Raw genomic sequence first — 26042 nt, forward strand, 5'->3', positions numbered from 1 at the left:
CATTCCGTTCCACTCTAGTGTTGCCGTCAAAACATTTTGATATATGGTGGGCAGATGTTTCTCTTTCTCTTCACTTATGTATGTATTTTTTAAGTTGCAGTTTAATTGTTAACTGTTACTTTTGCAACCTCATTGCAAGAGGCGGGTTAGCAAAGCTAGCGTGGTATCTTAGCCCCCGTCGGCATTACTTTGATATTATTCAAAGTCCCACGGCGGCTGAGGTTACTTTGGGTTGCGGGAAGAACATGTGATTGGCTCTGCTCAAAGAAGTGCTTTCAAAGTAAAGGACCAGTGGATGTGTCTGCAGCCTTGTGACTGGAGACCACCACTTCCTGCCCCTGCACATGCGAAACTCTGCCACTTTTAAAAGTACTGCCCGACCGCAGCCTGCCCGCTCTTGGCCTGTAATAAATTTAGAGAGCTGTTGCCATGGCTACCCTTGTACAATTATAACTAGCCTCGGCAAATCCATTAGATTGGCTGCAACCAGAGTATTTATGACTTGTACCTCATCTCAAGAGCCCGGCCAGTCACCTCTTTTTTACTGATGTGTAGTAATTCTGCAGATATTTGCAGCTGTTATTGCGCTGAAATGTTTTTTTTCTTTAAATTGCATGCAAAGTTTTTTTGCACCGTAGAGTGTTGAGCATTGCACAATGAGGTTCGGTAATTAGTGCAACACATTTTATCAACCTGATGCTTCTGGTCCACGGCTGATAATTCCTGTAAAGTGTAGCAGTGTAGCAGTTTTTTTTTTCCAGCGTGGGTTGTTGGGTTTGAGGTATACCATGCACTTTAGTTTAGCCTCGGTGCATGCCAAAACGACTCTATCGCACCCTTGTGGTTGGCCGCAGTGTTTCTCATGAACACCTGCTTCCATATCAGGTGAGAGACATGGGTCAAAGGTTGCTTTACATTCAGCTTTCTGCCAACTATCCTGTTTTTTCCCTTCAGTGATTTCAAACAAGTCCCTAAAGGTTTTTAACAGGAGGCTGTAAACAGGGGCTAAATGAGCTCTGTGCTGGAGATCTTTAGAGCGTTTTGAACGATTAATTGTGTGAGGCTGCTTCACTGCAGGCTATCATAAAAAAAAAAATTGACTGATTTTGAACTGAACACCTACTGCATTGAAAAAGTGGATTCCACACATAAAAAAAAAACCCCAAGAGTTAAAAAAGAGCAAGAATTGTAGAATGTATCAAAAAATACCTTCCTTCTTTACTTCTACCTCTGACCCAGTTTGCTGTTTTTAGACAGTGGAAATCAATTTCCTCCTGTCACCTTGGTCGGGCCTGTGCAGTATTGAAAGTGCAGTCAGACCGATAGTGGCCGACTGATTCTGCGACCCAGTGGCACAACTGAGCGCACTCTGTGGCGTGCGGGTGTGTTGCGCCGGGGATCAGCTGGGCTGTGGATGTGAGAGCAGGGTCAGCTGTACATTCCTGGGCAGGGCGATCAACGGCAAAGGGCCCTTGAATACAATGTGTGTGTGTGTGTGTGTGTGTGTGTGTGTGTGTGTGTGTGTGTGTGTGTGTGTGTGTGTGTGTGTGTGTGTGTGTGTGTGTGTGACGAGGGTGCGGGGGGAGAGGGAGAGAACTGCTGGCCAATGATTAACTATCCTGAACAAAGTTTGACCAAACATCTTAGATAATGGATGTTATGTATCCGTGAATTTGTCTTGCACGACACACACACACACACACACACACACACACACACACACACACGCGCGCGCGCGCACACGGGTGAGTTGTCAGTGTAACACGGATGTCATGTCATCACATTTTGAAAAAAAAAAAAAAAGAATGAAAAAAAAAATCTGTCCTTTGCTCTCTTGTGAACCAAACAATGTGAAATAGTAAAATGACATTTACTCCGAATGTGCCAGATTCCCACCATTAATAAATCAAATAATGGAAGACTTTCTCCTGTGATCCTCTCATTTGCTCTTAAAGAACTACATTTTCCACATTGTTTTTGAAGGTAGCAAAAAACTGCTAAATATGCGACTGAGCAGTCTCGGCCGGCCGGAGAAAGCGAGACAAATTCCAAGTCAACTGCTAGCAGCCGTTTTGAAATTAATTGGCCCTTTGTTTTCAAGCGAAGATGTCAAAACGGATTTTTTTTTTTTTCCTCGTGGTTTGTCGCAGCTCCACTTGTTTGCATGTCATGGCTGTTTTGCATGGCTGTGGTAAAAAAAAATGTTTTTACACCAGAAACGTGGCCCAAATGTTTCGGTTACTCTCCCCTGCAGAAGCTGCGCCACTGCCAGAGGACAGGTCATGCCGGTCGAACTATCTGGACTTTTCAGTGGGAAACATACTATAGTGATTTACAGATTTCCTCGCACGCCGCCGCCCGCTGAAAGTGTTTTAATGATTCTGCTGTAAGCGTCCTCCAGGTGGGGAGGGGTCGCTGCCTCCTTGCACTTTCCCGTGTGCTATTTTAAGACTACACCCTCGTGGGGGGGGGGGGTTTCCAGCAGCACAATGAGCTCCACTCCCACCAGCGCCACCTTCAGGCGCAAGCGCTGAATGCGGCCATATATTCAGTATATTACTGTGGTCGGAAAGCAGCTGGCTTGCAGGGTGGCTGGTTGCCGCCTGGCTGTCGGCCTACCGACAAAAGAGATAAATGAGTGGTGGTGGTGAGGACGGCGTGTGAGGAATGGACCGGGTGAGTCGGGTTCACCGCTGGTGTGTGCCGCTCCGCTCGGGTCACCGGGTCGGCTGTAAAGATGACAGTTAATTGGGAGCAAGCGGTCTGGAGAGCAGCGGCGAGGTGATATGTCAGATCATACGTCAGATTTTTTTTTTTCAATTAATATTATTCCTTGTGTGTCTGCTTCGCAAAAAAGAGCTTCTGACATTTTCCACGTGTTCTCCGGAAAATTATTTCAATTGACAGACTTGCGGTGGTTGCAACAGTAGCGTGAACCATTGGCTGAAGTTCTGGTTCAAAGTCTCACCACCACTCAAGAAGAGGGAGGAACACTTACATAATCAGTTATATATGTTAGACTGTATGTATATGTATATACATACATATATATGTATATACATACATATATATGTGTATATATATATGTATATATATATATATATATATTTATATATATATATTTATATATATATATATATATATATATATATATATATATATATATATATATATATATATATATATATATATATATATGTATGTATATATATATATATATTATATATATATATATACACACGTATACATACACATATATGCATTATATTAAAAATATATATACAAGTATACATTAACATGTGCAACATATACCTAACATAAAAAATCTGTACAAGTCTACATATATATATATATATATATATATATACACTTGCATCCTTCAGGATGTAACAATATCACTGGGAATTTAACTTGAACTAAACTAACTGTGGGTTTCAGCATGAGCTTAAAGTGTCCACAGGGCAGAGACGCTGATTACTGCCAGCAAGCATAGTGAAAGTGACTTGAGCGTGGAAACTTTGAGTTTTGTCCACTGAGAAAAAGCCAACCTGCAGCCCATGGTGACATCAGCCGGCGACACTGCTGCTCCACGTACCTCGTGCTTGGCCGTCTCCTGCCTCCTATAGACGATCCAGCTTATTTTTGTTATAACCCTGTTTGGTGTGGAACAAGTTGTCTGGCCTGCTGAGAGCCCTGACCTGAACTCCAGTCTGACACCTTCCAGGGAGGAACCTGTGCTGTGAGAGGCCATATTAGCCAAAATCGCCGCCGAAGGCCCCGCTAATGATCTGTTTGCCCCGGGAATCGGCCCACAAATCCCTGCAGTCTGGTTCCAAAGTCCTGCGGAAATCCGTGAAAACACAAAAACGTGGAAGCAGTTATGGAGGTGATTCAGTGGTGAATTGTTCACCCAGTGACTTATGAATATGAAGCGTTTTTGTTGTTGTTTTTGTTGCTATTTCTGTGCACAAAGTGCAGCTCTTGCTCACAACTATTTACTTTTACCCTGTTGCCAGTTTGCCGTTGTGTGGAGTCTGGAGGTGCGCTAAGCCCCTTTTTTCTTTTCTCTCTTTTTTTTACGTCTTGCGTTTGCTGGACGGCCTCGCTAAAGCTGTCCTGCCCCGGGGCTCCGGGGCTATTTATAGAACCATGGCACTGTTTATACGCTACAGACAGAGTGCAGCCGAGCGGGGCCGGCCGAGTTTCACGTCACTGTAACCAAAATTCAGCCTACGTCGTCAGCACCTTCACCCAGTTGGACCTCCAACCCAGGCTGGCTACCACATCAGTTCCATGTCGTCTATTAAAAAAAAAAAAAGACAAAAAAAAAAGACAAAAAAAAATTTGGATGCTTGTGAAGTTTTGTGAGGTGGAATTCTAAACCTTTTCCGCGTGTTTATTGGGATGTAAAACAGTTATCGTCAGCCCCGGCAGCCGGCTTTCGATGGGTTAGGGTTAAATAGCAGTGTGGGACCAGTGGCGGATGGCGGCTGTGTCTTCTTTCCCACATCCCACCTGCCACACAGTGGAATATTGCAACCATTCGGCCGTGACGCTTTAGCGTTATTTTACTTAAAGCTGCTTCATAACACGGGTGTAGCAGAGTCTTCCAAATAGTCCGCAGAAGGTACAGGAGAAAGGTCGCATGTGAGGATATATATATATATAGTTTATATGTGTTGTTTTCTTCGTCACAATGTCTAGCCAAAACTTTGACTTTTCCCCAATATTTTTCAAGGTCTCAAAAATCTGTTCCCAGATCCGAAAGAAGATTTTTTTTTTCTGACTACTTCTAAATCACCTCCACAGGGGAGGAGGGACCTGAGTTTTGAAGCCAGCTGTTCCAGCCACACGGCTCCAACGTCTCAGGATTTTGTTTTGTTGTGTCTTTTTTTTGTGTGCATTATTTGAGGGCTTGAAAGTCGCCACCGGCTTCACATCCAGTCCAACCAGAGTTTCTGCCGCCAGCGTCTGTCCATCAGTGAGCCGCCTGTCAATCAGCAGCAGGTTTGGCTGCGTTGTGTGTGTGTGTGTGTGTGTGTGTGTGAGAGAGAGAGAGGTGGAGGTTGGACTCTCCTTTATACACACTCACGCTAACAGCTTGGCCGGCCCGCCAGCCATCTGTGTTGACTGTACATTAAGTCACAGTTTAACTCGGTCTGAACGTGTTAATCTGCCATCCCAGTGCTTCCCGACTCCTCGGCCGCCTCCTTCTGCTTTCCCCCCTGCAAAACAAAAGCTGAAATCATGGCAGTGAGAAAGCCGACAGTAAAAAAAAAAACTGCCAGATAAATCCAAATAAGAAAATAAAAATGACCTTCCAGATATGTTCATTCTGATTGAAATGCAGCGGTAACGACGAAACATCGCGTTAACGTAAAACCTGGAAGTGTTCGGCCTGTTTACGTTGCCATATGTGTCCCCCCCCCCCCCACCCCCCCCATCACACACACACACGAACACGTTTAATTGAGCTGGTCCGGTGTGTGACGCAGCTCGGGGACCAGACTGCTGCTGAGATCATCCATTCAGCTTGCTCACACTTCTGAGGGGAGACGACTTATTTATGTATCAGACGGCGTGACTCAGCTCGAGTGACTCAGCCACGGTTTGTTTCTCAACCTCCAATGAAACTCAAAGGGATCTTTGTGGAAAGTTCTCCTCTCTCCTCCTCCTCCTCCTCCTCCTCCTCCTCCTCATCATCATCTCTCCTCCTGTCTCCTCCTCATCCTCCTCCTCCTCCCCTCTCTTCCTCTTGCCCCTCCCCCTCCTCCCATCACCTCTGATGTCAGCTGGCCAGCTGATCAGCCGGCCCCTTTATTGACCCTCTCAAATGGTTCAAGCACCTCGGTTGGCTGGTCGGGACAGCGATGCCTGTCGTGAACCGACGGAGAAATGGTGTTTGGTTCACAACAAATGAGAAACACTCTGAAGTAAAAAGCTGGACTTCAGCCTTGTGCGTCAGAATTTTGAAAACTTGTGTTTCTCCTGAGCCTCAGCTAAACTCCCGGGAGTGTTTGTGTCTGTGTGTCTGTGTGTCTGTGTGTGTATTAATGAGGGCCCATTATTGGAATGTAAGCCTTCGCTGGGAGTGTGTGACTGCAAATTATGTGAATGAGGTGTGTGTGCAGTGCAAGAGGGAGGAGCCTGTCGACTGTGTGTGTGTGTGTGTGTGTGTGTATCAGCGGGCACACATACACACATTCCTCTCAGTGGGCTTTCGTGAATGTCTGTCACATGCCAGTGTGTACACTCCTCCCTCTCTCTCTCTCAGCATGTTGTGTGTGTGTCTGCGTGTGTGTGTGTAGAATATTGGCCTTGTCACCTCTGATTAGGCCATGATGATGTTGGGGAGGGAGGGGTTTGTTGGTGGCGATGGAGGTTGACCCCCCCCACCCCACTCTCTGCTCCCCCGCCCCCTTCCCCCCACCATGCCACAGTCATTAATGGAGTGGGAAAGAATCCCGTCGGCATGGCAACGATGACAACGCTGCCAAAATGGCCACAATGAAAAGAAAAGGGGGACGTGGGAGGAAGGTGTGGGGGAGCAGGGGGGAGGAGGGAAGAGGGGGGAGAGGGTGGGGTGGGAGGAAGGGGGAGGAGGAGGAGGGAGGAGGAGGTGTTTGGTTGGATATCTGACGTTGTCGCTTCCTCGACTGTCTGTTGTGTGACGTCAGCCAGTGTGTGACAGCAACCTGCAGCCGGTCCTTGCCGACACGACACCCGTGAATATTGCTCCCTGCAGACTGAAAATTAAAGGAGCGATATGTAAAATTCAGCCTGCGTGCAGAAAAGAAACCCCACCAGAAGCTGCGGAGGACCTGCAGGAGGCCGGTTTGTTTTGCTTTCCATGCAGCACAAAACTGAAATGATTCTGCGTGTAGTCACTTCGCTTTTCCAGGAAAGAAAACAAAAAACCATGCATATTTACGTAGCACTCTGTTGTGTCTAAAAGCTGATGTTTAGTTGGACCATCCACATGGTTGTCATCAGAGGGCGGAGCAAACACCTGGCTGAGTGCCAGTGATCTTTATGACATCACAACGTATGGTTGAAGGCGTTCTCTGACAGGATCCAGACAGAGATTATAGACTGACACTGTTGATTGAGTTTGAACTTTGTTTGAGTGACTTTCTTGGTCTAATACGCTGCTGACCTTTAGTCCCTGAAGGCTGCTGGTTAAAAAAACAAAAACAAAAAAACTCTGCAGGAAAAGAAAGACTTGTGTGTCAGCCAATTGTTTTCCCACAAACAACTCATGCATGCATGCATGCATGCGTACGTGCGTGTGTGTGTGTGTGTGTGTGTGTGTGTGTGTGTGTGGTGTGAGTTGAGGTTCACTCTGTGTGAGCTTTAGAGAAACGTTCCAACCACAATGTTGCGGGGTTTTTCTTTGCCTTTATGTGTATGTGCTCGTGTAAAGGTCTCAATAATGTGTGTTTAACTAACTCTTCTGGCTTGGTAGGGAAGTTTATGCAGTGTGTGCGTGTGTGTGGATAAGAGGGTGTGTAGGGAAGTGCCGGCCGGCTTTGCGTCAGCAGGGCGTGGTGCGATAACAGCCTCTCTGTCCCTGGAAGCCAGACGGAGACACACCCAGCTGCTCTCTTCTTCTTCTTCTTCCTCTTCTACTGCTGCTGCTGCTTCCAAGGTCCAGTGTGCTGTTGTTCGCTCGCTGTGTTTTATTTTCAATGACCTACTTTCTGGACCTTCTCTGAGATCCCGGGATGCTGAAGTTTGGCAGTTCCACCCGCTTTTGACTGAGCAGGTCGACCGCGTTAGTCGCTGTGTTGGACGGCCAATCGGAGGCGGCGGTGCCGGGTCAGCTGACGCCCAGGAGGCTCAAGGACGAGGGTCCCCCTCGGCGACAAACAACTGGGGACAAATTAAAAGTGATCACGGGTCACGGCAGGTACTTGTGAGGGGTAAAAAAAAACAGGTTTTAATTCCAAAGATAAAGAAAATCCAGGGTTTATTTGGGCCACAAAGGTTATTTCTCAAGTCTCAAATCAATTTTCATTGAGTGATTCTTTTGTGATAGTCGTTGACTGTCACGGAAAGACAGTTTTGTTGTCGATGCCTGTTCAGCTAATGATCATTGAGAGGAAACGACAGATCAGCTGATTGGTTGGGCTGATCTGTTTGTGCTGGACCTCCCAATCACAGTTATTGAATTTTATCCCTGTTCCAGCCACAAGGGGCAGGTGCTTTCTGGATGCTGGTCACATGGTTCATGCGACATCGTCCCTCTGCTTGAAAAACACTCGCTCCACCTTTGTGGCAACACAACAGTGGTGGAATGCTCCCAACTGTTGCTGTTGCAACACAACTTTTTTGTTCATTCAAAATTGAAACAGTGAACAAGTCTAAAAAGAATATCTGGAAAATGCAAGCCATAAGAATAAGAATTAAAAAAAAAATACATATCCTGAAGATTTTCTGTTAACTGTGGAACTGGAATATAATGCTTTGTATGGAGGCTGATACCTTATTAATTTGTGTTTTATTAAGTGTGTGTGTGTGTGTGTGTGTGTGTGTGTGTGTAGCTGACCAGTGTGCGCTCATTCGTTGCTAGCGACATCCATGTAAATCATGAAAGCAGAATTGTGTTTGCTAAACTGACGCGACATGCTGCCTGTATTGACAAAATTATGCTGTTAACTCAGAAAAACAGTAGATTTCTTTTTCTTCAGTCAATACAATGCATGTCTGTACATGCTTATAAGGCCCCGCCGTCTTTTTTTTTCGTTGGCCTCGATTGCTGCCGTCTTCATCGGCATCTTCCGTCGCTACGTCAGAGCGGCTCCACCGCGTGATCACCTGTTGATTATGAGGTCCTGCTTTCATAGGTTTGTGACTAGGGCTCCGTTTGTCCTACCTTGACATGTTTCGGAGGAGCTTCTGCTTTCCTCAGGAGTGTCACTCGGTGGCGTGTGTGATTCTGTCGGTCATGCCTCCCGTGGAAGCTCCGCCGTAACATGTCAAGGGAGGACAGAGTCCTTGTCTGAACAAAAGAACGACACAAACCGGTGAAAGCTGAAGACATAATGAACGCAGTCGAACTATTGGGACCTGTGTTACCAGAATTCCTCCCCGCGGCGTCTACAATTGAAAACAGTAGCTGCGCTGGTGCGTTTTTGTTGGCCGGGCTGAGGAAAGGTGTGATGTCACCGTGGGGAATTGTTTTCCGCAGTGGGGAAAGTCGAGGAGCGACAGACGTGTGAGGATGGCTTTCAATTCTCCCGATTCACTTCCAGTGCTTTTCTTTTCCAAGATTTGGTGAAAAACGAAGGCTTTTCTTACAGTTTGCTGTCATGTTATCGGGACTTGCCAGACTTTCAGAGGCTACTGTGGCTAATTGAGGCTAAAAACATTGGGTCAACGTGTCTCTGGGATTCTCAGATGACAAAACACTGCGTCTGTCTGGAGACGTTGTTTTTCTTCTGTCTTAAATTGAAATATTGACCTCTCTGCGTCTCAGTATTTCAGCTTTTGAATTTGCGTAATTTTCTTTATAAAGGAAATTTTTCAGTATTTTCCTTTTTCTGAGCCTTAAGCGCGACAGAAATGTAAGTGGCAGCAGATGAACGTTTGCCGACAAGAGTGACGGTTGACGAGGCCACACAAACAGGAAACAGCATCTGCAAGTTGCAGGAAGTCAGACTGTTTTCAGTGGTTGCAAAAAAAGTCTTTTGCTCCCGACGTGAAGCTGACACAGCAGCCCGCAGCCAGGTGTTCGCTCCACCCACTGAGACCGCCTCCTGTGTGTCTGTGTGTGTGTCTGTGCCTTCAAAATGTGATGAAGGTCCAGTTTCAGCAGGAGGCTCTTTGCGTTTTGGGTTTTGTTGCCACCTGAAATCCAATATAACCATTTATTAAAAGTTCTGGAAAGTCTTTCCCTCTAAATGTCTCGTACGTGATTTGCCTGTTGAGACGCATGTAGGCCTGTTGATATTTTTACGGAACAGGAAGTCGTAGTGTTAACATATCTCTGTTCTCTTTACACAGTCAGAATTTTAACGATCAGTAAGTTCTTGAATTTTAAATGAAAAGAAAAATCTGCAGTTGTGAAATGAAAAATGCCGGAGCACCTGCTGTTGTTGTTGGTTCTCCACAGACATGTGACTGTGTGTGTGTGTGCGTGTGTGTGTGTGTTTGGGGGGCCTGGAACCCTGTGCAGTGCCTCCTGCTCACCGTGGAGGCCCCTGGCCCTTTAAGAGGCGGTGGCCCCTCCCTCGGCGTGAGGAGAGGGTGGAGGGGCTGCTGAGGGCGGGGCCGAACTGTCGGGTGGGGGGGGGGGGGGGAGGAGGGGCTGTTGACGAAGATAAGTTTGCCCTCTGTCTCCTATACGCCCCGTGTTTACTGCAGATGTTTGTTTTTCAGACTGTGTGATGAGTTAACTTGTACGATTACAGACGGGACTCGACATCAGACGCCACTTGTCCCCTCAGTGGCCTAACATTACTTAACCTTTAATGGCCACATTTTGTCATATTAGCGACACCTAGTGGACAGAACTGGCCTCTTCCACATCAGATGCGTCTCTTTACGACTTCATCGGTCCTGATTCTGCGAGTGTGTTCGGGCGCCAACGCCGACTTTTGTACACGGGCAGTTTGTGGTTTTTCACACACTCACAGAAAGTTCAGTGTGAGGAGCTGTTGTGTGTGTTTGTATGTGTTTTAGGTTGTATTACCGAAAAAATAAAGTAGCTCAAGCTTAACGCTATAAGCTGTGCTCCTGCGTGCGCAAACACACACTTTCCTTCCTCCCACAGAGAGAGAGAGAGAGGGGGGGTGGGGGGGGGTTCCTCCTGCTCCTCGCCAACTGGGAGGAGTGTGTGTGTGTGTGTGTGTGTGTGTGTGTTGGGGGACTCCAGTTACATGGGTTGTGCAACGTTTGGACCCTCAGCTGGGAACCGATGAGAGGTGACCCCGCTGCCCTCTCCCAACCCATGGGCTCCACCCTCTCTCTCTCTCTCTCTCTCTCTCACTCTTTCTGGGGGGGGTCGGTGGTGAAACCTCGGTGGGGTTCTGCACTCTCATTCTGGTTCCACAGTCTTCTAATGCAAACATCTGATTCCACAACCCCTTTGGTTCGTTTTGTTACTTCTGTGGTTTCGTGATTCTGCAGTTTACGATTTGATTTCCGGTTCTAAAACCTTCTTATGGTCCAGTGCTTCCCCATTGTTGGGACTCTCCAGTCTTAGGCCTCTACGCTCCTCTTGCACCTCGTCGATGGTTCCACGGCCTTTTTGCTTCTCTAACTTGGGGTTCTACAGCCCCTGAAATCCTTCTATGATGTGCTTGCATCAGTTCTCTGCTTCCACAACCCCAACAGGGGCACCCCCCCCCCCCACACACACACACACAATCCGGAACAACCAAGAATTTCCTTTCAATGCCTTGTTGATTCCTCCGTCCGTTAAGCCTCATGGGACCTGGGCGTGTGTCATGTGATGATGTAATGATGCGGTTTGGCCACTATGTCAAATCGGAGGTTCGCTTTTAATTTTTATTTTGTGGGTGGCGGGGGGGGGCTTCTTTGTGAGAGCCGGAGGGTCCCTGGTGGAGGCCTGGACGCCCTGCAGGTTCGCCGCATGAGCAGCACCTTCGTAAACGGCGCTCGACAGGCGCCGCCGGACTCCGTTAGCACCTCGTCCTCCCTCGGAATGGACGGCCGGGCTGACGCTCGCACCGACCCGCACGTGTGTTTTGTTTCAGCGTCCGGATTGACACGCTGTGTGTTTTTTTTTTGCCGTGGGAAAGGAGCACGGCCGGCGTGTCGTGAGGATGAACTGAGGTTGAACCCGCAGCGGAATGAGCAGTCGGCGGGAAAGAAGCCTTCTGCCACTTCTCCTTTCGCTTGCAGTCGCTTCCTCTTGCCGTGCGTCATCGCAAGTGTGAACCTGCTCAATTTAAAATAATTCCTTTTAATAATAGATCACGGTCCACGCCAACTGTCCTCAGTGACACTTGCGGCGGATGCATGTTGCATGTACACACGTGTGCGCGCGTTTTTTTGTTGATTTTATTTCATTTTGTTTTTTTTTGGTGCAAAATACATGGCTGCTTGTGTGTCCATGGGTGTGTAGCGGCATGATCAGAGTGTGGCAGACTGGGGCAGTCCCCTACCCCCACCCAAAACGTGCGCGCATGCACGCACACACACACACACACACACACACACACACACACACACACACACACACACACACACGCTGGGAGGGCCTAGGGGTTTGCAGCGAGGCAGCAGTGACAGCGAGGAGAGCGCTGACCCAGATAGTGTCTCTGTCCCACCCTCCTCCTCTCCTCTCCTCTCCTTCACAGCGCACACTGCAATAAAATAAGATCAACGCTCTCCATGGTGAGAAACATCTTGCTGTAATTTCGAGATTTTTTTTTCTTCTCTCCCTCCCCAACTTGTCACGTGAAAGTTTGCAGAGACTTAAAAGTGGCCTTCACGGCGTTCTGCCGAAACGCTCCCCAGAAATGCCACCCTCCCCACTAGAGGTCAAGGGCGCAGCACGAGTGTTGATTAGCACGCGCTAGAGTGACAATTCTCCTGTCTTTTTTTTTTGTGTCACATCTGCAAGACGCTGCAAATGAGCTTTGCTGGAATCCGACGCAAGTCAGTGAGCTGCAGACAAACCGGTGCGCCAGTGGCGTTCTCCGAGAGAGGAAAAGTCTTCTGGCACTGATAAAACTGAACCGCCCGGTCGCCTCCCATGTTGACATGCTAGTGGTCGCTTCCTGTTTTTTCACAAACAAAACCCCAGGCTGTAGCCCCCCCCCCCCCCCCCGGCCCCCCCCCATCAAAGGACTCTGATTGGTCCAGCCATTCTTTCATTGACCTTGTGTGTTCGGAAATTGAAGTTATGAATTCCAACGAGCGTTCAACGAGTAGGCCGTGGCCGATTGGCGACGTTAGTGTTGTTAGCCAGCTAGCTGCTAAACGGTAGCACGGTTGGACACAAACAAGGTTTCAGGCGACTGAGGCCCTGTCCACACGGGAACGTTACCATTTCTTTTCTTTCCCGGGGTTGAAAAGGAAACGGAAGGGTGGGTGAAAACGATGTAATGCGCATGCCACACCCGAACGTGGCGCTGTTAACAGACGCTGGCACAGCCACCGGACCCAAGATTTAGAAAGAGGGCGTTTCCGCCACACACTAAACACACAGAAAACAAAAATCGCGAGTAGTGGGAAAAAAAAGTGAGTCTGAGGTTTTGTGAGGTTTTGTAGTAATATTGCCAACAAATCGTGAAGCGCCTGCGATACAAAGACAACTCCGCTCGCCGCTATCGTTGTTGTTTGTGCCGCTGCATGCCTTGTATTTTTTCCGGTCACATGACAGTGACGGTGTGATGACGTCATCGTTTTACAAGGAAAAGCCGTTTTCACTGTCCAGACGGCGAAACGGCGTTGTCAGATTTTCCCACTCTGGGACCCGTTTTCAAAAAATACCGTTTCGGGGGAACCCAAAACGCTGTTGCCGTGTGGACGGAACGCCGTAATGGTTAAATACTTTACCGTTTCCACCAAAAAAACGTTCCCGTGTGGACGGGACCTGAGGCAGCACGACTGAAACCACCAACAGCAACAACAAAAAAAAACTCTAGTTTTGTTCTGAAACAGCAGTGCGCACCAACAGACGACCCAGCAGGAAGTGAAGCTAATATACTGTGCACTGATTGACTTTGATCGCTGAGGCAGAGCTGGTGTGACCGGTAGGCGGAGCAGGCTGAGTGTTGGGGGCGGGGCCATGGACAGTAAAGTGAAGTGTTAACGCCGTCATGGCTGCGGGGACATAACAAACTTCTGACTTGAGAGGAGACCCACTGGTCCACTGAGACTCTCTCCTTTATCCCACTTTTGCCTGTTAGTTTCCTCCAGTTTCTTCACAGCATTTTGGCTCAGCTGTGAATGAACATAGTTTTGGCAGGAAGAACAGCTGGCACCTCTGGAACACACACACACACACACACACACACACACACGCTTAGACACACAATTTTGCAGTGGAATAAATTTTTAAAGAATCCAACTTCTTCTCATGCCTTTGGTCCGTCGCCCCTCGCTGCCTCCGTCCCGACTTCCTGTGGTGGGTTCACAGGCTGAGGAGGCCACACCCACCCCACCCACTTTTTTTTTTTTCTTCCTGGAACTCCTCAGTCGGACTGCCTCCCGCTCCCCCAACAAGAGGGTGGGGGAAGGACACACAAAACACATGCACATACACACTCAATCAGTCACTTCTCATTTGCACACACAACATGTGTGTGCGTGCGTGCACACACACACACACACACACACACACACACACACAAACACACATACACACACACACACACACACACACAAACACACATACACACACACACACACACACAAACACACATACACACACACACACACACACACACAAACACACATACACACACACACACACACGCGTGCCACAGTCTTTTACTATCACTTCTCGTTAGTGCTGCTTTTTCTACACACAAGCACACACACACACACACACACACACACACACACACACACACACCTTCTGGCTGAACTCCTTCCCCTTGACCGCCTTGTCTACCAGCAGACGTGGATCAAATTGGATTTGCGAAAAGATTCTCAGTATTTGCTGGGCTATTTTCAGTGAGGGAGGGGCTGGTTAGACAGACCAGGGCAACTTCATGCATTTTCCTTGTGTGTGTGTGTGTGTGTGTGTGGGTGTATGTGTGTGATTTACTGCTCACTTGTCTCTGTTTGAGTTCCACCTCGCCCTAGATAAGGTGAAAACAAATGGTGAGAAATTATTTGGAAATTCCGGCAGGCTGCACCGCCGCACAGTTCCAGTCGCAGATGGCTGCAGCAGAGACCGGAGACAGTCATTCAAAAGTTTCGGACGGGGATTTTTTTTTTTCCTGTGAAAAATTGCTGGACCACGTGTCCGGCTCCGTTGGTTCAAAGCCTTCCCCACCAAAATACATGCAAAAAAAAAACACACTCGTAATTCCAGTGTTGTTTGTAGTGACCTGAAAACTCAACAACTAATAAAAAAACTCCAAACATCAAACGTAATTCCACTAGCTTCAGCGGCTAACTGAAAATAAGCTAGCTGGGTTCTAGCTAGGGTAATGCTAGCTCTCTCTGTGTCGTTTTATCTGTTGTTTTTTTTTTTTTACTTTTCCATTGTCCGGTCTACGAAACCTTTTAGTTCACTTAATAGGAGACAGATGGACTTCCCACCCCAAGCTAATGCTAATATGCTAACAGGCAGCAGTTTTGCAGGCCAAACAGACAGTTGCTATTCCCCTTCGTCGAATCATCGTCTACAACGTTGATCCATCAGGGCAGGTATAAATTAAAATCCCGCACATTGACGACCATCATCCTGGGTAAAGGCGAGCGCTGCGTCATCTCGTCTGCTCAACAAAAAAAAAGAAACCAAACATTTCCAACTTTGCTCGCTCCCCTCGTCCCTGAGCTCAGGCAGTGGTGCTCGGCTGGTGTCGCCATGGTGATTTTACTTTTTGATGCCAGGAAAAAAAAAAAGAGCGAAACAAAAATCAAACCAGATTTCGAGAAAAAAAATTTTCAGGGAGTTTTCAGGGGATGCGTCTGACTGCTCCGTCTGCAGCCTTCAGCTGTTTTCCAGAAGACACAAACAAATCCTCCTTCCACGAGACGCCCGCTTGGAAATGTCAACAGCGCTGCTTTCACAAGTGGAGATGGTTCCTCAGCTCATGTTGCCATGCTGAGAAAGCCAAATTAGATTTTTTTTGAAGTAGTAGAACATTCGACTTCCTTGGTACTGAAAAACACAACAAAAACAACAACATCAACAAAATCCATGGTCTTCGTTGAACACCATTGAAGAACCCACTGGTGCATCTCCCATGTTAGTGGGGAAAGTGTTGGTTCAGGTTCTGCTAAATACAGTTTCCTCGTTGATCCAGCTGGCTGCTCGAGCTGGTCAGAGCGCTCGTAGAGGGAGGGCGTTCTCAAAGCAGCTGAGCCGATAAGAAAGCGAGAAGCTTTTTTTCCCCCTCTTTTTTTTCCCTGGCTGAAAGTGTCGGTCCATGGTTGTTGTCGCTTCTTGTCGCCGTTTATAGACGCCCCTGTTGCTCCAGGGTGGATTTGTACTTGCGTTGCTGCAGGAAAGCGCAACGTCGTCACCGAGAGAAGATGTTAAAACGCTAAAGGGAGATTTTTTTTATTTTAAAGTCCCCACATTTGATCCCAGTTGGTTGGAAACCTTCCACTGCAGACCCCGGTGGTGGCAGCGGCCCAGTGGGGGGTGGAAGGTGCGACTCAGACCCGCCTCCACCTTTGTTTAGAGGCACAGAGGGGGGGAGGATCTGTCTCCCCCTCCTCCACCTCCTCCCCCTCCCCACAATGGCCACTGGTGTGTGTGTGTGTGTGTGTGGGAAGGAGGAGGGGGAGGGGTTGCTGCCGCCAGCCACACCCTCGGCTGATTGGCCGAGGCCACACCTCGCTGTGGAATCCGCTGGAGCGGGGTCACATGACGGCCCCTCTGCAGCTCGGCAGCCCAGAGAGAGAAAAGCTGCAGCCACCGAGCGCCCTGTTCCTCAGCCATCGCCTGGAAACACAGGAGAGAGAGTCAAATCTGTGGCACTTTCACACTGAGATTTAAAAGCCTGGATGTGAGTGAAGCAGCAGAGAGCTTTGGCAAAGGAAAAAGCTGTCTGTCTCTTTGTCGTGCTCAGGAAAATCACCTGCTGTGACCTGGTGCCACCACTCCTCAGCCCTCTGAATACCCCCCCCCCTCCCCCGCCTCAAAACAGCCCAGCTTTGATGTTATTTTTTTTCCATGTAACTTTTTCGCACACCCTCGACTTTAGCCGCCCAGTGTTTGCTGCAGTTTGCCAAGATCACGTTCATCCAGGACTTTCGGTCCTGCACAATATTTAATTGCTGCGTTTGGCAATTTGGTTTTGCCTCTTTCGTTTGGAAATGCGGAGCTGCAAATTCCAGCCGACAGCGTTGCACGTTTAACGTCGAAGTCGCAGGATGGGTGCGACGCTTTCTGTCGCACGTTAGCAGCATGCTAAAAGTTAGTTGGCGTCTGAAAGTGCAAGCACACCAACGGTAAACTTTGAAACAAACTGCGAAAGACTGAATTGGAATAAATGTGGTTCTGTTTTCAAAAAAGATCCCCCCCCCATGGTGCGTCTTTCGCGCTGCACGATTTAGCCCCAATGCAGCTCTAAGAAAACAACAAACTAGTTGGCATCACTTCCTGTCTGTTCCTTCCCACACGGGCAATTGGTTCGCCTCCTTTATTTTTTATTTAATGACCCGCAGATGTCAGGGTGATGCAACGGTGGAAGTACTGATAATGCACTGTGGGTTTTGGTGTTTTGTTGTTTTGCCCCCCCCCCCCCAAAAAAAAAATAAAACCACACGTCTGTGCAGAGGAAGTCGTCTGCAGCCGTCTCAGCCTACGGCTGAGTTCAAACGGGAACATGAAAAAGGAAGGACAGCGAACAGGAAGTCGGCGCAGGGGAGCAGAAACAGCCGCGTGGCTCTGATAAATCACTCATTCGTTGCTACAATGATGATGTGAAATGATTAAATCAGAAGCAACAGATTTCTTTGTTGCCCCCTCACCCCCCCCCCCCCCCCCCACCCACCCACCACTTCATTTGTGTCCGTCGGTCTTCACGCATTCTATTTATGGACGCCTGCATGTAAAGGCAGTGGTTGTCATTCAAATGTGCCACATGGGGTCGACGGCCTCGTTATCACGTGTTTGTTCGGACGCCGATTGAGACAAAAGGCGCCGAGGCGACGCCTAAAGCAGCGAGGCAGCGCCTACCTCGAGAAAAAAAGGCAAGAGACTGTGCTGGATTAGTATGTGTAGTATATGAAATGCTCAACAATTATATTCATTGCTCATTGAAAAATAAAAGGTGAAGAAAATGATGTAAAAAAAAGTTTGTAGTGAAATGACTTCTCTAAAAATACAAAACTGTTGTGTTTTTCTTTCGCTACTATTTTTGCAAGCGTGAAGTAAGTGTTTGCGATATACTTCCTTGCCATTAGAGGGCCCTCAACCTCACACACTGGGCCTTTAAATAAATAGGATAAACCACTTGAGGCAGACGTCCTTATTTGCTCCAGGAGAAAATCCCAGTTGCTGCCTTTGGATTACTTTGGCGGCAATAAATTGAGAGTTGTCAATTGTTGAATGAAGTCTGACTTTATTTGCTCCCTGACCGGAGCATTCAGACTGAATATAAGTTTCTGTCAATGGAAGACGTTCAAACTCGACATTTATGTTCAGGAATTCTTCAGTGTGTGTGTGTGTGTGTGTTGCGGTTCATGTACTTTGTGAGCGAGACAGGAAGTAGAGAGAAACAGAGAGAGAGATAGAGTGGGTGTGTGTCGCGCTCTCTCTCTCTCTCTCTCTCTCTCTCTCTCTGCCTCGCTTGGCCTCCAGTGAGAAGGGTGTGTCTGCCTGCCTGCTGCTGAAAGGGAGGGAGGGGTCACTTCACGGCGGCCCCTCCCTGCTCTCTCTCCCTCTGCGTGTTGCTGCTCTCTCGCTCTCATTCCCTCGGTGGCGGCCTCGGGATCGGGCCTTTGTCTCTCGGCCTTCCTCTGCCTCTCTACCAGCCTTCCCTTTTTCTTGTTTTTTCTGCTGGTGTGTGTCTGTGTGTGCGTGTGTGTGTTTACACTCCCACGCCCTCTTTGATTGGTTAATTTTTTAACTGGGGGGGGGTGGTTCTTGAAGGTAATTTTTGTTTTTTTGCAGCTCTCCAAACTCTCTCCTGCCACTTCCTGTCCTGCTTTCTCCCCCCGTTACCTGTCTTCCTGTTCTCTCCTCCTGCTCCTCAGCTCCTCGTTCCTTCCTCCTAACCTTTAGCCACTCCCCCTCCCCCTATCACCACCCCACCCCCTCTCTGATTTTAACTCTAACCCCCCACCACTGCCTCCTCGATCTCTCTACCCTTTCCTTACCTCTGCTCCTCTCACCTTCTACTTCTTCTCCTCCTCTTCAGTGTCAGTCGACTGCCAAGCAGAAGAAGAAGAAGAAGCAGAGGGGCCAGGCCAGGCAGAGCGCGCTCACAACACAGCAGCAGCAACAGCAAGAGCAGCAGCAGCAACAGTCGCCCTCGCACAAGGAAGGGGAGAAAGAGGAAGAGGAGGAGGCCAGGCCCCAGCCACTGCAGAGGGAGGACGAGGAGGAAGCGGCTGAGGAGGAGCAGGAGGAGGTGGCGTCGCACTCAGTGAGGAGGAAGGAGGTGGGCGGGAAGGAGAAGCAGAGGGAGGAGCCAGCCATGCCGCCTGTGCAGATCAAGCCAGAGCCAGAGGAGATGGAGTGCACGGTGAGGGGGCGGGGCCAGGGAGGGAGGGGATTGATGGGCGTGGGTGGTGATTGGTTGATTGATTACGGAGGGTGGAGTCATGGACCGGCAGATGGACGGCAGGGTGGGTGGGTGTGGAAGGGGTGTGGCTGGGAGTGGAGAGGGGTGGGGCGCGGGGGGTGGGGGGTGTGCGGGGTCAGCCGTGGTCACAAATGCTCAAAGTGCTAATTGCTACAGTGGCTTAGCTAACGACCCTCAAAAAGAAAGACGGCGGGACAAGTTCTGACCGTAGACGATCTTCGGTGACCCCCCCCTCCTCACCCACCCACCCACACTCCACGACCCCCCCACCCCTCACCCCAAAAGGTCACAGTGTTCCAACAGACTGAAAGCAGCGGCGGATTGTAAAGGTGGCGGAACGCTCTCGGAATATTTTCATGGCGGGTGAAAAGGTCGACTGGTGAGGTGAAAGCAGCGTCGATTACATAATATGACCCCCCCCGCCCCCACTGTCGAACGCAATTGATACAAAACTGGTAATAACAGGGTTGCAGAAACAGGAAAAAGCTAAATTACGGTTGTTTGTCTCGGATAGCCGTCATCACTGGTGATTGCAGCGCAAAGAGGGAAAGTGCCTCAGAAACGGAGCCCCTCTTTTGAGTTCCTCTTCCTCGTCTTCTTCTTCTTCTTCTTCTTCTTCTTCTTCTTCTTCTTCTTCTTCTTCTTCTTCTGAGATTTAAAGCCATAAACCTTCCCCTCGTGGGTTCCGCGTCGCTGAGCTTGCGCACCTGTGCCAGCAGAGCGGGCGTGTTGCTACACCTTTGACATTTTCGACTGCTGTGTTTTTGTCGAACGAGAGGGCGTGTAGCGCTGTAACGACGAGGCGAGGCCCACAGAAGCTGCACGGGGAGGAAGAGGGCCGGAACCAGAGGGAGACACGGGGCGGTCGACACTGCTGTCTCCTCCTTCGGCTCCACCGCCAGCGTGTTTCTATTGACATGTTCACGAGCGGTTGACAAACACAGAGGAAACAGTGGGACAGCGAACGCACCGTTCATTATCAAAGGTCATTTCCACCAGCGGATCCTCGGTTCCGGTTCATTCCGCCGGGAATTCAGCATGTTGGAGCTGTAGACGGCGGCACATCCCAAGTCTGACTGCGCCTCCGATCGATAAGAGGTCGGAGATCACAAACACAAGATTTATTTCACGGAAGCTGAACGGCAGCGGCAACGTAACACGCGGTTTTAGTTCTGGTCCTGGTCACAAAAAAGCACAGGCGGCCACGTTGGACTGACAGCTCACGTTTCACAACAGTTCCTGGAATTCAGACTTCACCGCGGGTGGCAGCGGAGGACGTTGTTTGCTCCAAGTTCTCAGAAAGTCCAAATTCCCAGTTTCCAATGGGAGGCAACATTTCTGATGAAAACGGTGCTGCGGCACCGGAATTCAAACTACTCTGCATGCGCAAAGGGTTTCTTGTCGTTGTGAGCACAATCCCCACTCTTTTGAGACAAAATGTGTTTTCCCCAAAAGATGGTGCCTAATCTTTTTGGAAAATGTGAACTTTCCAGTCAGCTGTTTTCCTTCTGGTCAGATCGGGCGGTTTCACCAGCCGTCTTTCCTCGGTCGACCAGAGAGAGATCGACTGAACTGAGCACCAACTTGTCTTATCAAGGAAACAGAAACAAGTTGTGTCAGACCTGCCTGGACTTGTGCAAAGGTCAGCAAGCATGTTGGTCAATTAGCAGATTGTAAAGCCGGCGTCATCGTTGGCGATTTGGATGCATGATCATCAGTCTGGCTCTCTGACGTGTTTAAATTGAGAATTTTTTGTAGCCTTTAATCCTTCATTGAACATTCAGTTACAGATTATTACATAAAGAGTGCAACATAGTGAAGCAGTAAAACAATATGCGGCCGAGCTGCCAAAATACAATGTTGTTGTTGTTGTTGTCTCTCTAGTTGACTATATAAGATTGTCCGGTGTTCCTCAAGGCTCAGTACCGGTGCCTGTATAAATACAAATGAGCTTGTGACGTCGCAGCCGCGTGTTTTCACTTTTCGCGATCGAGGTTGTCCCGGTTGCCATGTTTGTCCCGTAGCTCGTCGGGTTGCTCCGTGAACCCAACGCTGCCTGGTGGGAAAAGACACATCCGTGTGTGTTTGTGCATCTGCGTGTGTGTTTGTGCAAAGCTGTGACTTAGGGCAGATGGGGGAGGGGGTCCACATTGCGTGTGTGTGTGTGTGTGTGTGTGTGTGTGTGTGTGTGTGTGTGTGTGTGTGTGTGTGTGTGTTGTGGCATGGTTTGGGTTAGTAGTGGGTGGGGGCTGGGTGGAGCTGTATTGCGTAAGGGATCATTAAGCAGTGGGCGTTGCGAGTGTACGTGTGTGTGCGTGCACGCTTGTGTGTGTGTGTGTGCTCGCTGCCTCGTACAAAGGGGCGTGGTGTTTCCTGTCCCATAGATAAAGTCTCCAGGAAGCACATCCCGATGGTACTCCCTCCTCCTGAGACACTCGAACGCCTCACAAATCGGTGCCTTGCTGCCGCTCGGCGCTACAGCGAACCCGCTTCTTATCCGACCTGTTTTATTTATCTGTTGTTTTTTTCATCGCCGCCACTGTAAACAAACAATGGCTTTGCCAAGTCGCACGGCAAGCCGCCCGCCCGCCCGCCTGCCCCGCCTTTTTGCGCCCCTTTGTTTGGACAGGATGTTGCTTTAATACCTCGTTGATGAAGGATTCTAGAGAAGTGAATCGGAAGCGATTAGCGCGTGCAGGACCGTGAAGTCACGAAAATGTCAAATGGCAACAACAACAAAAGAAGAACACACACACACACACACACATGCATAGAGGCGGCTGACAGGCCGAGTAACTTGAAGGAACACCTGACGGGCCGCGACGTCCCTCGGTGTGACGCATCTTCAGCTCACATTTCAGCTTAGGCTCATTTCTCTGCTGGAACGCCGATCACGTGGCTTTGAACACTCGAATCTTTGTATCTCGTCCCCACGACGACTAGCAAACCCCAACGCACCTTCAACTGTGTGGTCAAGGTCGCCCCCTGCAACTAGCATGTGGGAGTGTAGAAAGAAATCTGATTGGTCCCCACCTCCCCTCCGAGCCCCCGCCCCCTCTGAGGCCCCGCCCCTCCACTTACACTCTTCCCTGGCGGTGGAATGTTCCACCTGGCGGGGCAGGTTCGCGGCACAGAGAAGGTCATCGTCCTCTGGGATGACCTGTTTCTGCTGCCTTGCTCAGGAGCGTCATGGCAGGCGAAATGCTTGGAGACGACGGGGGAGGGGGTCAGAGGTCAAACGGCGGCCTCAGTGGGGGGGAAGAGGGAGCGAAACCACTTCATGTCTCTTTTGAGTATGCTAACACACACACAGACACAAACACACACTTCTTCTCCCGCCATCGTTCTTCTTTTCTACTTTCAAACTCTCTCTCTCTCTCTCTCTCTCTCGCTCTCTCTCTCGCTTGCTGTCTCTCTCTCTCTCGCTTGCCCTAATAGGGAGACGTGGAGGGAGGCTCTGCTTCCGCTCAACCCCGTCGCCATGGCAACCGCAACTCTGGTGGGAGTTGCCGAAAAGCCTGTGTAGCTCGACCCCTCCCACCCCACCCTCCTCTTCTTCCCTCCAGCCTCTCTCTCTCTCTCTCTCTCTCTCTCTCTCTCGCTCTCTCTTCCCCTCTCACTACTCGACTCCCTGCTTTAGCCGGACACACGCGCACGCACACACACATAGACACACACGTGCGCGCGCACACACACACAACACACACACGCACTTATCCAATACCTGCCAAGAGAGCACAGTAACTAGCCTCGCTGTTCTCTCTCTCTTTTTGTCATTTTCACGTTGCCGCGAGTGTGCAACACACACACACACACACACACACACACACACGCACACACACACACACGCATGCACAGACCAAATCTGTTAGTGTGTGTGTGTTTGTGTAAATGTTGTATGCATGTAAACAAGTCAGTTGTCTCCTGGCAAATAAGAGCACTCATGCACAACAGGCTACACACACACACACACACACACACACACTTACATGAACACACATGCATACACACCACTGTGTGTCCACGCATGTGTGCACGTGTGTGGGAGCAATGAGGGTTAGAGGCCTATTAGCTGTGCATTTGTCAGGAGCTCGAGTGTGAGTCATTCTGTGTGTGTGTGTGTGTGTGTGTGTGTGTGTGTGTGTGTGTGTGTGTGTGTGTGTGTGTGTGTGTGTGTGTGCGTGTGTGTGTGTGTTCAAAGAGCAGTGCGTGCGCGTCGTTTGGACCACAGAGCAGTGCTGCTGCTGCTGCTCCTGATGATGATGATGATGATGATGATGATGATGTTGATGATGGTAGTGGTGATGATGATGCTGATGGAGGGGGAGGAGGAGGAGGAGGAGGAGGAGGAGGAGGAGGGTGGAGGGCAGATGCAGTGCAGACAGCCGACAGATGCGGCTCCCTCTGCTGGTGCAAGGCGATGATGTCATCGTTTGGCAGCCACTTCCTCCGGCTCTCAGGAAGTTGGAGCGGCAGCCTTCAGAAGCGGGACAGGATGCGACGCCTGTGTCTGTGTCGGCGCTGCAGGTGGCAGCGACGCTGACGCTCACGGTGGCGCTCCAGACAGCGAAGGCACCGTGACTCACACACACACACACACACACACACACACACACACACACACACACACACACACACACACACACACACACATACGGAACCGGTTTCAGGTTCCCTTTCGTCCCCCGTCTGAGTGTCTGTGTTGCTGCGTTGGTGAAAATTAGAGCTTCAGAATATAATGTTGTCATCTCCCAGTGCAGGAAGTGTGTAAATGACCATAGTCGGACTCGGGTTTTCATCTCTACACCTGCATTTGCGTTCATTTAATTCACACATCCGTCTGAGAAAGATCCAATTGAAAGTGTTTTTAAAGAGCCGGGACCTTTGAAAAGATTGGTGAGTCAATGTTGGGTGGGGGTCATAGGTTGCAGACTGGCTGCCACGCTTGCGTCAGTCTGCCTGAGGGCAGCTGTGGCTACACACGTAGCATAGCACCACCAGTGTGGATGTGGTGTAAATGAATAATGGGTTCAATGTAAAGTGCTTTGAGTGGCTAAATGAATGGATGGATGGATGTTTGTCAATACTATACAGGAATCCTGCAAACAGATTGGTTTTGATTTACGTGTTGATTTTCTGAGGCGACTCCCGTCGCCGCTGCAGACAGTCCCGCCCTCTTTTTCCTCGAAGGACGCTGCTGATTGGTGAGGCTGTTACAATTCAGTCCTCCAGCGGTTGGACCTTCAGCACTTTGTGTTCCAAAGCCCTGCAGATGTGTTTCCCAGCCGCTGGCTCCTTCCCCACCGATCTGACCTGTGAACCAGTGACCGGGCTCTCCTCCGCCCACTCCTCCGTTTCCTCGAGTCCAGACGAGTCCTCTGCGGCGCTCCGGAGGAGCGACCTTCTGAAACTTGACAAATAAGAGTTGTGACCTTTGCCGAAACAAAAGTAGGAGCCTTTTCATCTTCTTCTGACGATGAGTCAACTCAGCACCTCTGCAAAGGCGACCTTCCTCGGCATTCCTCGGGAGGCGCGAGGGTTGGGTCGGGGCGGGGTGTCGCAGACAGGTTTCCAAACGGGTTTCTTTTCTGAGACTTGACAACAAAGACCAGAGCGGCCGATGCTTGTGTCTTCATGTGCGTGTGGCTTGAACAAGCAGCGTAGGCGACGGGAGCGCGTGAGCTCTCCGTCCCACTGAACATTAGCAGCTAACGCAGGGGTAGGCAAACTTTTTGACTGGTGGGCCACAATGGGTTCTGAAATTTGCAGCAGCAAGTGATGCATTGAGTGTTTTGGTGACTCACTTCATAGGAGAAAAAAATATATCATGGGATATGTAGAAAGTATCACATGCTTTTTAATGTCAATTGAAAAGGAACAAAAGCGTTCCAACGGAATCTGTGTCTTTTAAGCCCCACAAAATTTAGCTCTTTATTGAAAAGACTCTTAAAACACTGAAAAAAATTGACAAAATACAGCTATTTTATGACTTACTTGCTATTGATAAAAATGTGTTCATGTTCGACTGGCCGGATTAAAAAGCCTAACGGGCTGCATTTGGTCCTCTGGCCGTAGTTTGCCCATGCCTTAGCTGGCGTCTGCAGAACGACTATCAAAACCACCCCACAACGTTTTATTATTTAAAAGATAATGACCTGGTTTCATTTTAAAGCATGCTTGTTTTTTCAACATGTATCTTCTTCCTCCCCAGTTTTCTAGTTTATCGGTTTGTTTTAGGGTTTGTTTGTTTTTTTGCGATGGCAGCGGCGCTACACCACAGCTTCAACATCAGGATATTTGGAAGCAGATGCTGATTAGTTTCTCTATAGTCCGGTTTTCTCTTCCTTTCTGCCTCCTCGGTACTAGCGGCGCCTAACAGAGGCTAACAGGTGGGAGAGTGGAGAGACAGTTTGTGTTTCACTGGGTGGGTCATGGGTGGGGCTGCATGTGTGTGTCTGTGCGTGTGTGTGTGTGTGTGTGTGTGTGCAGAGTGGGGCGGAGCTAAAGTCTGGCCTCTTGCTCTCCTCCAGCTGTTGTTTTTCTCCTCCTCTGATTATCCAAACACACAAACACTCACAAATTCACACTGTGTCTCATCCTGATGCCACGGATGGTTGTTTTCTCCCCTGCTAC

At 49.2% G+C, this 26042-nt stretch overlaps 1 protein-coding gene across 2 annotated transcripts in view; it reads left to right on the plus strand.

Annotated features, from left to right (window-relative positions):
• The window catches only part of klf8 (Kruppel like factor 8), a 42719-nt gene that overhangs the window by 2415 nt on the left and 14262 nt on the right, over nucleotides 1-26042 (plus strand). For both annotated transcript variants that reach the window (XM_076031986.1, XM_076031985.1), the window contains exon 3: nucleotides 19023-19349. In XM_076031986.1, coding sequence (XP_075888101.1) covers nucleotides 19023-19349 — 327 coding nt within the window. The remainder of the gene's footprint in view (nucleotides 1-19022; nucleotides 19350-26042) is intronic.

Source organism: Nelusetta ayraudi, unplaced genomic scaffold (assembly GCF_046127955.1).
Source record: "Nelusetta ayraudi isolate G7.1 ecotype Tasmania unplaced genomic scaffold, CSIRO-AGI_Nayr_v1 ptg000033l, whole genome shotgun sequence".
NCBI lineage: Eukaryota > Metazoa > Chordata > Actinopteri > Tetraodontiformes > Monacanthidae > Nelusetta > Nelusetta ayraudi.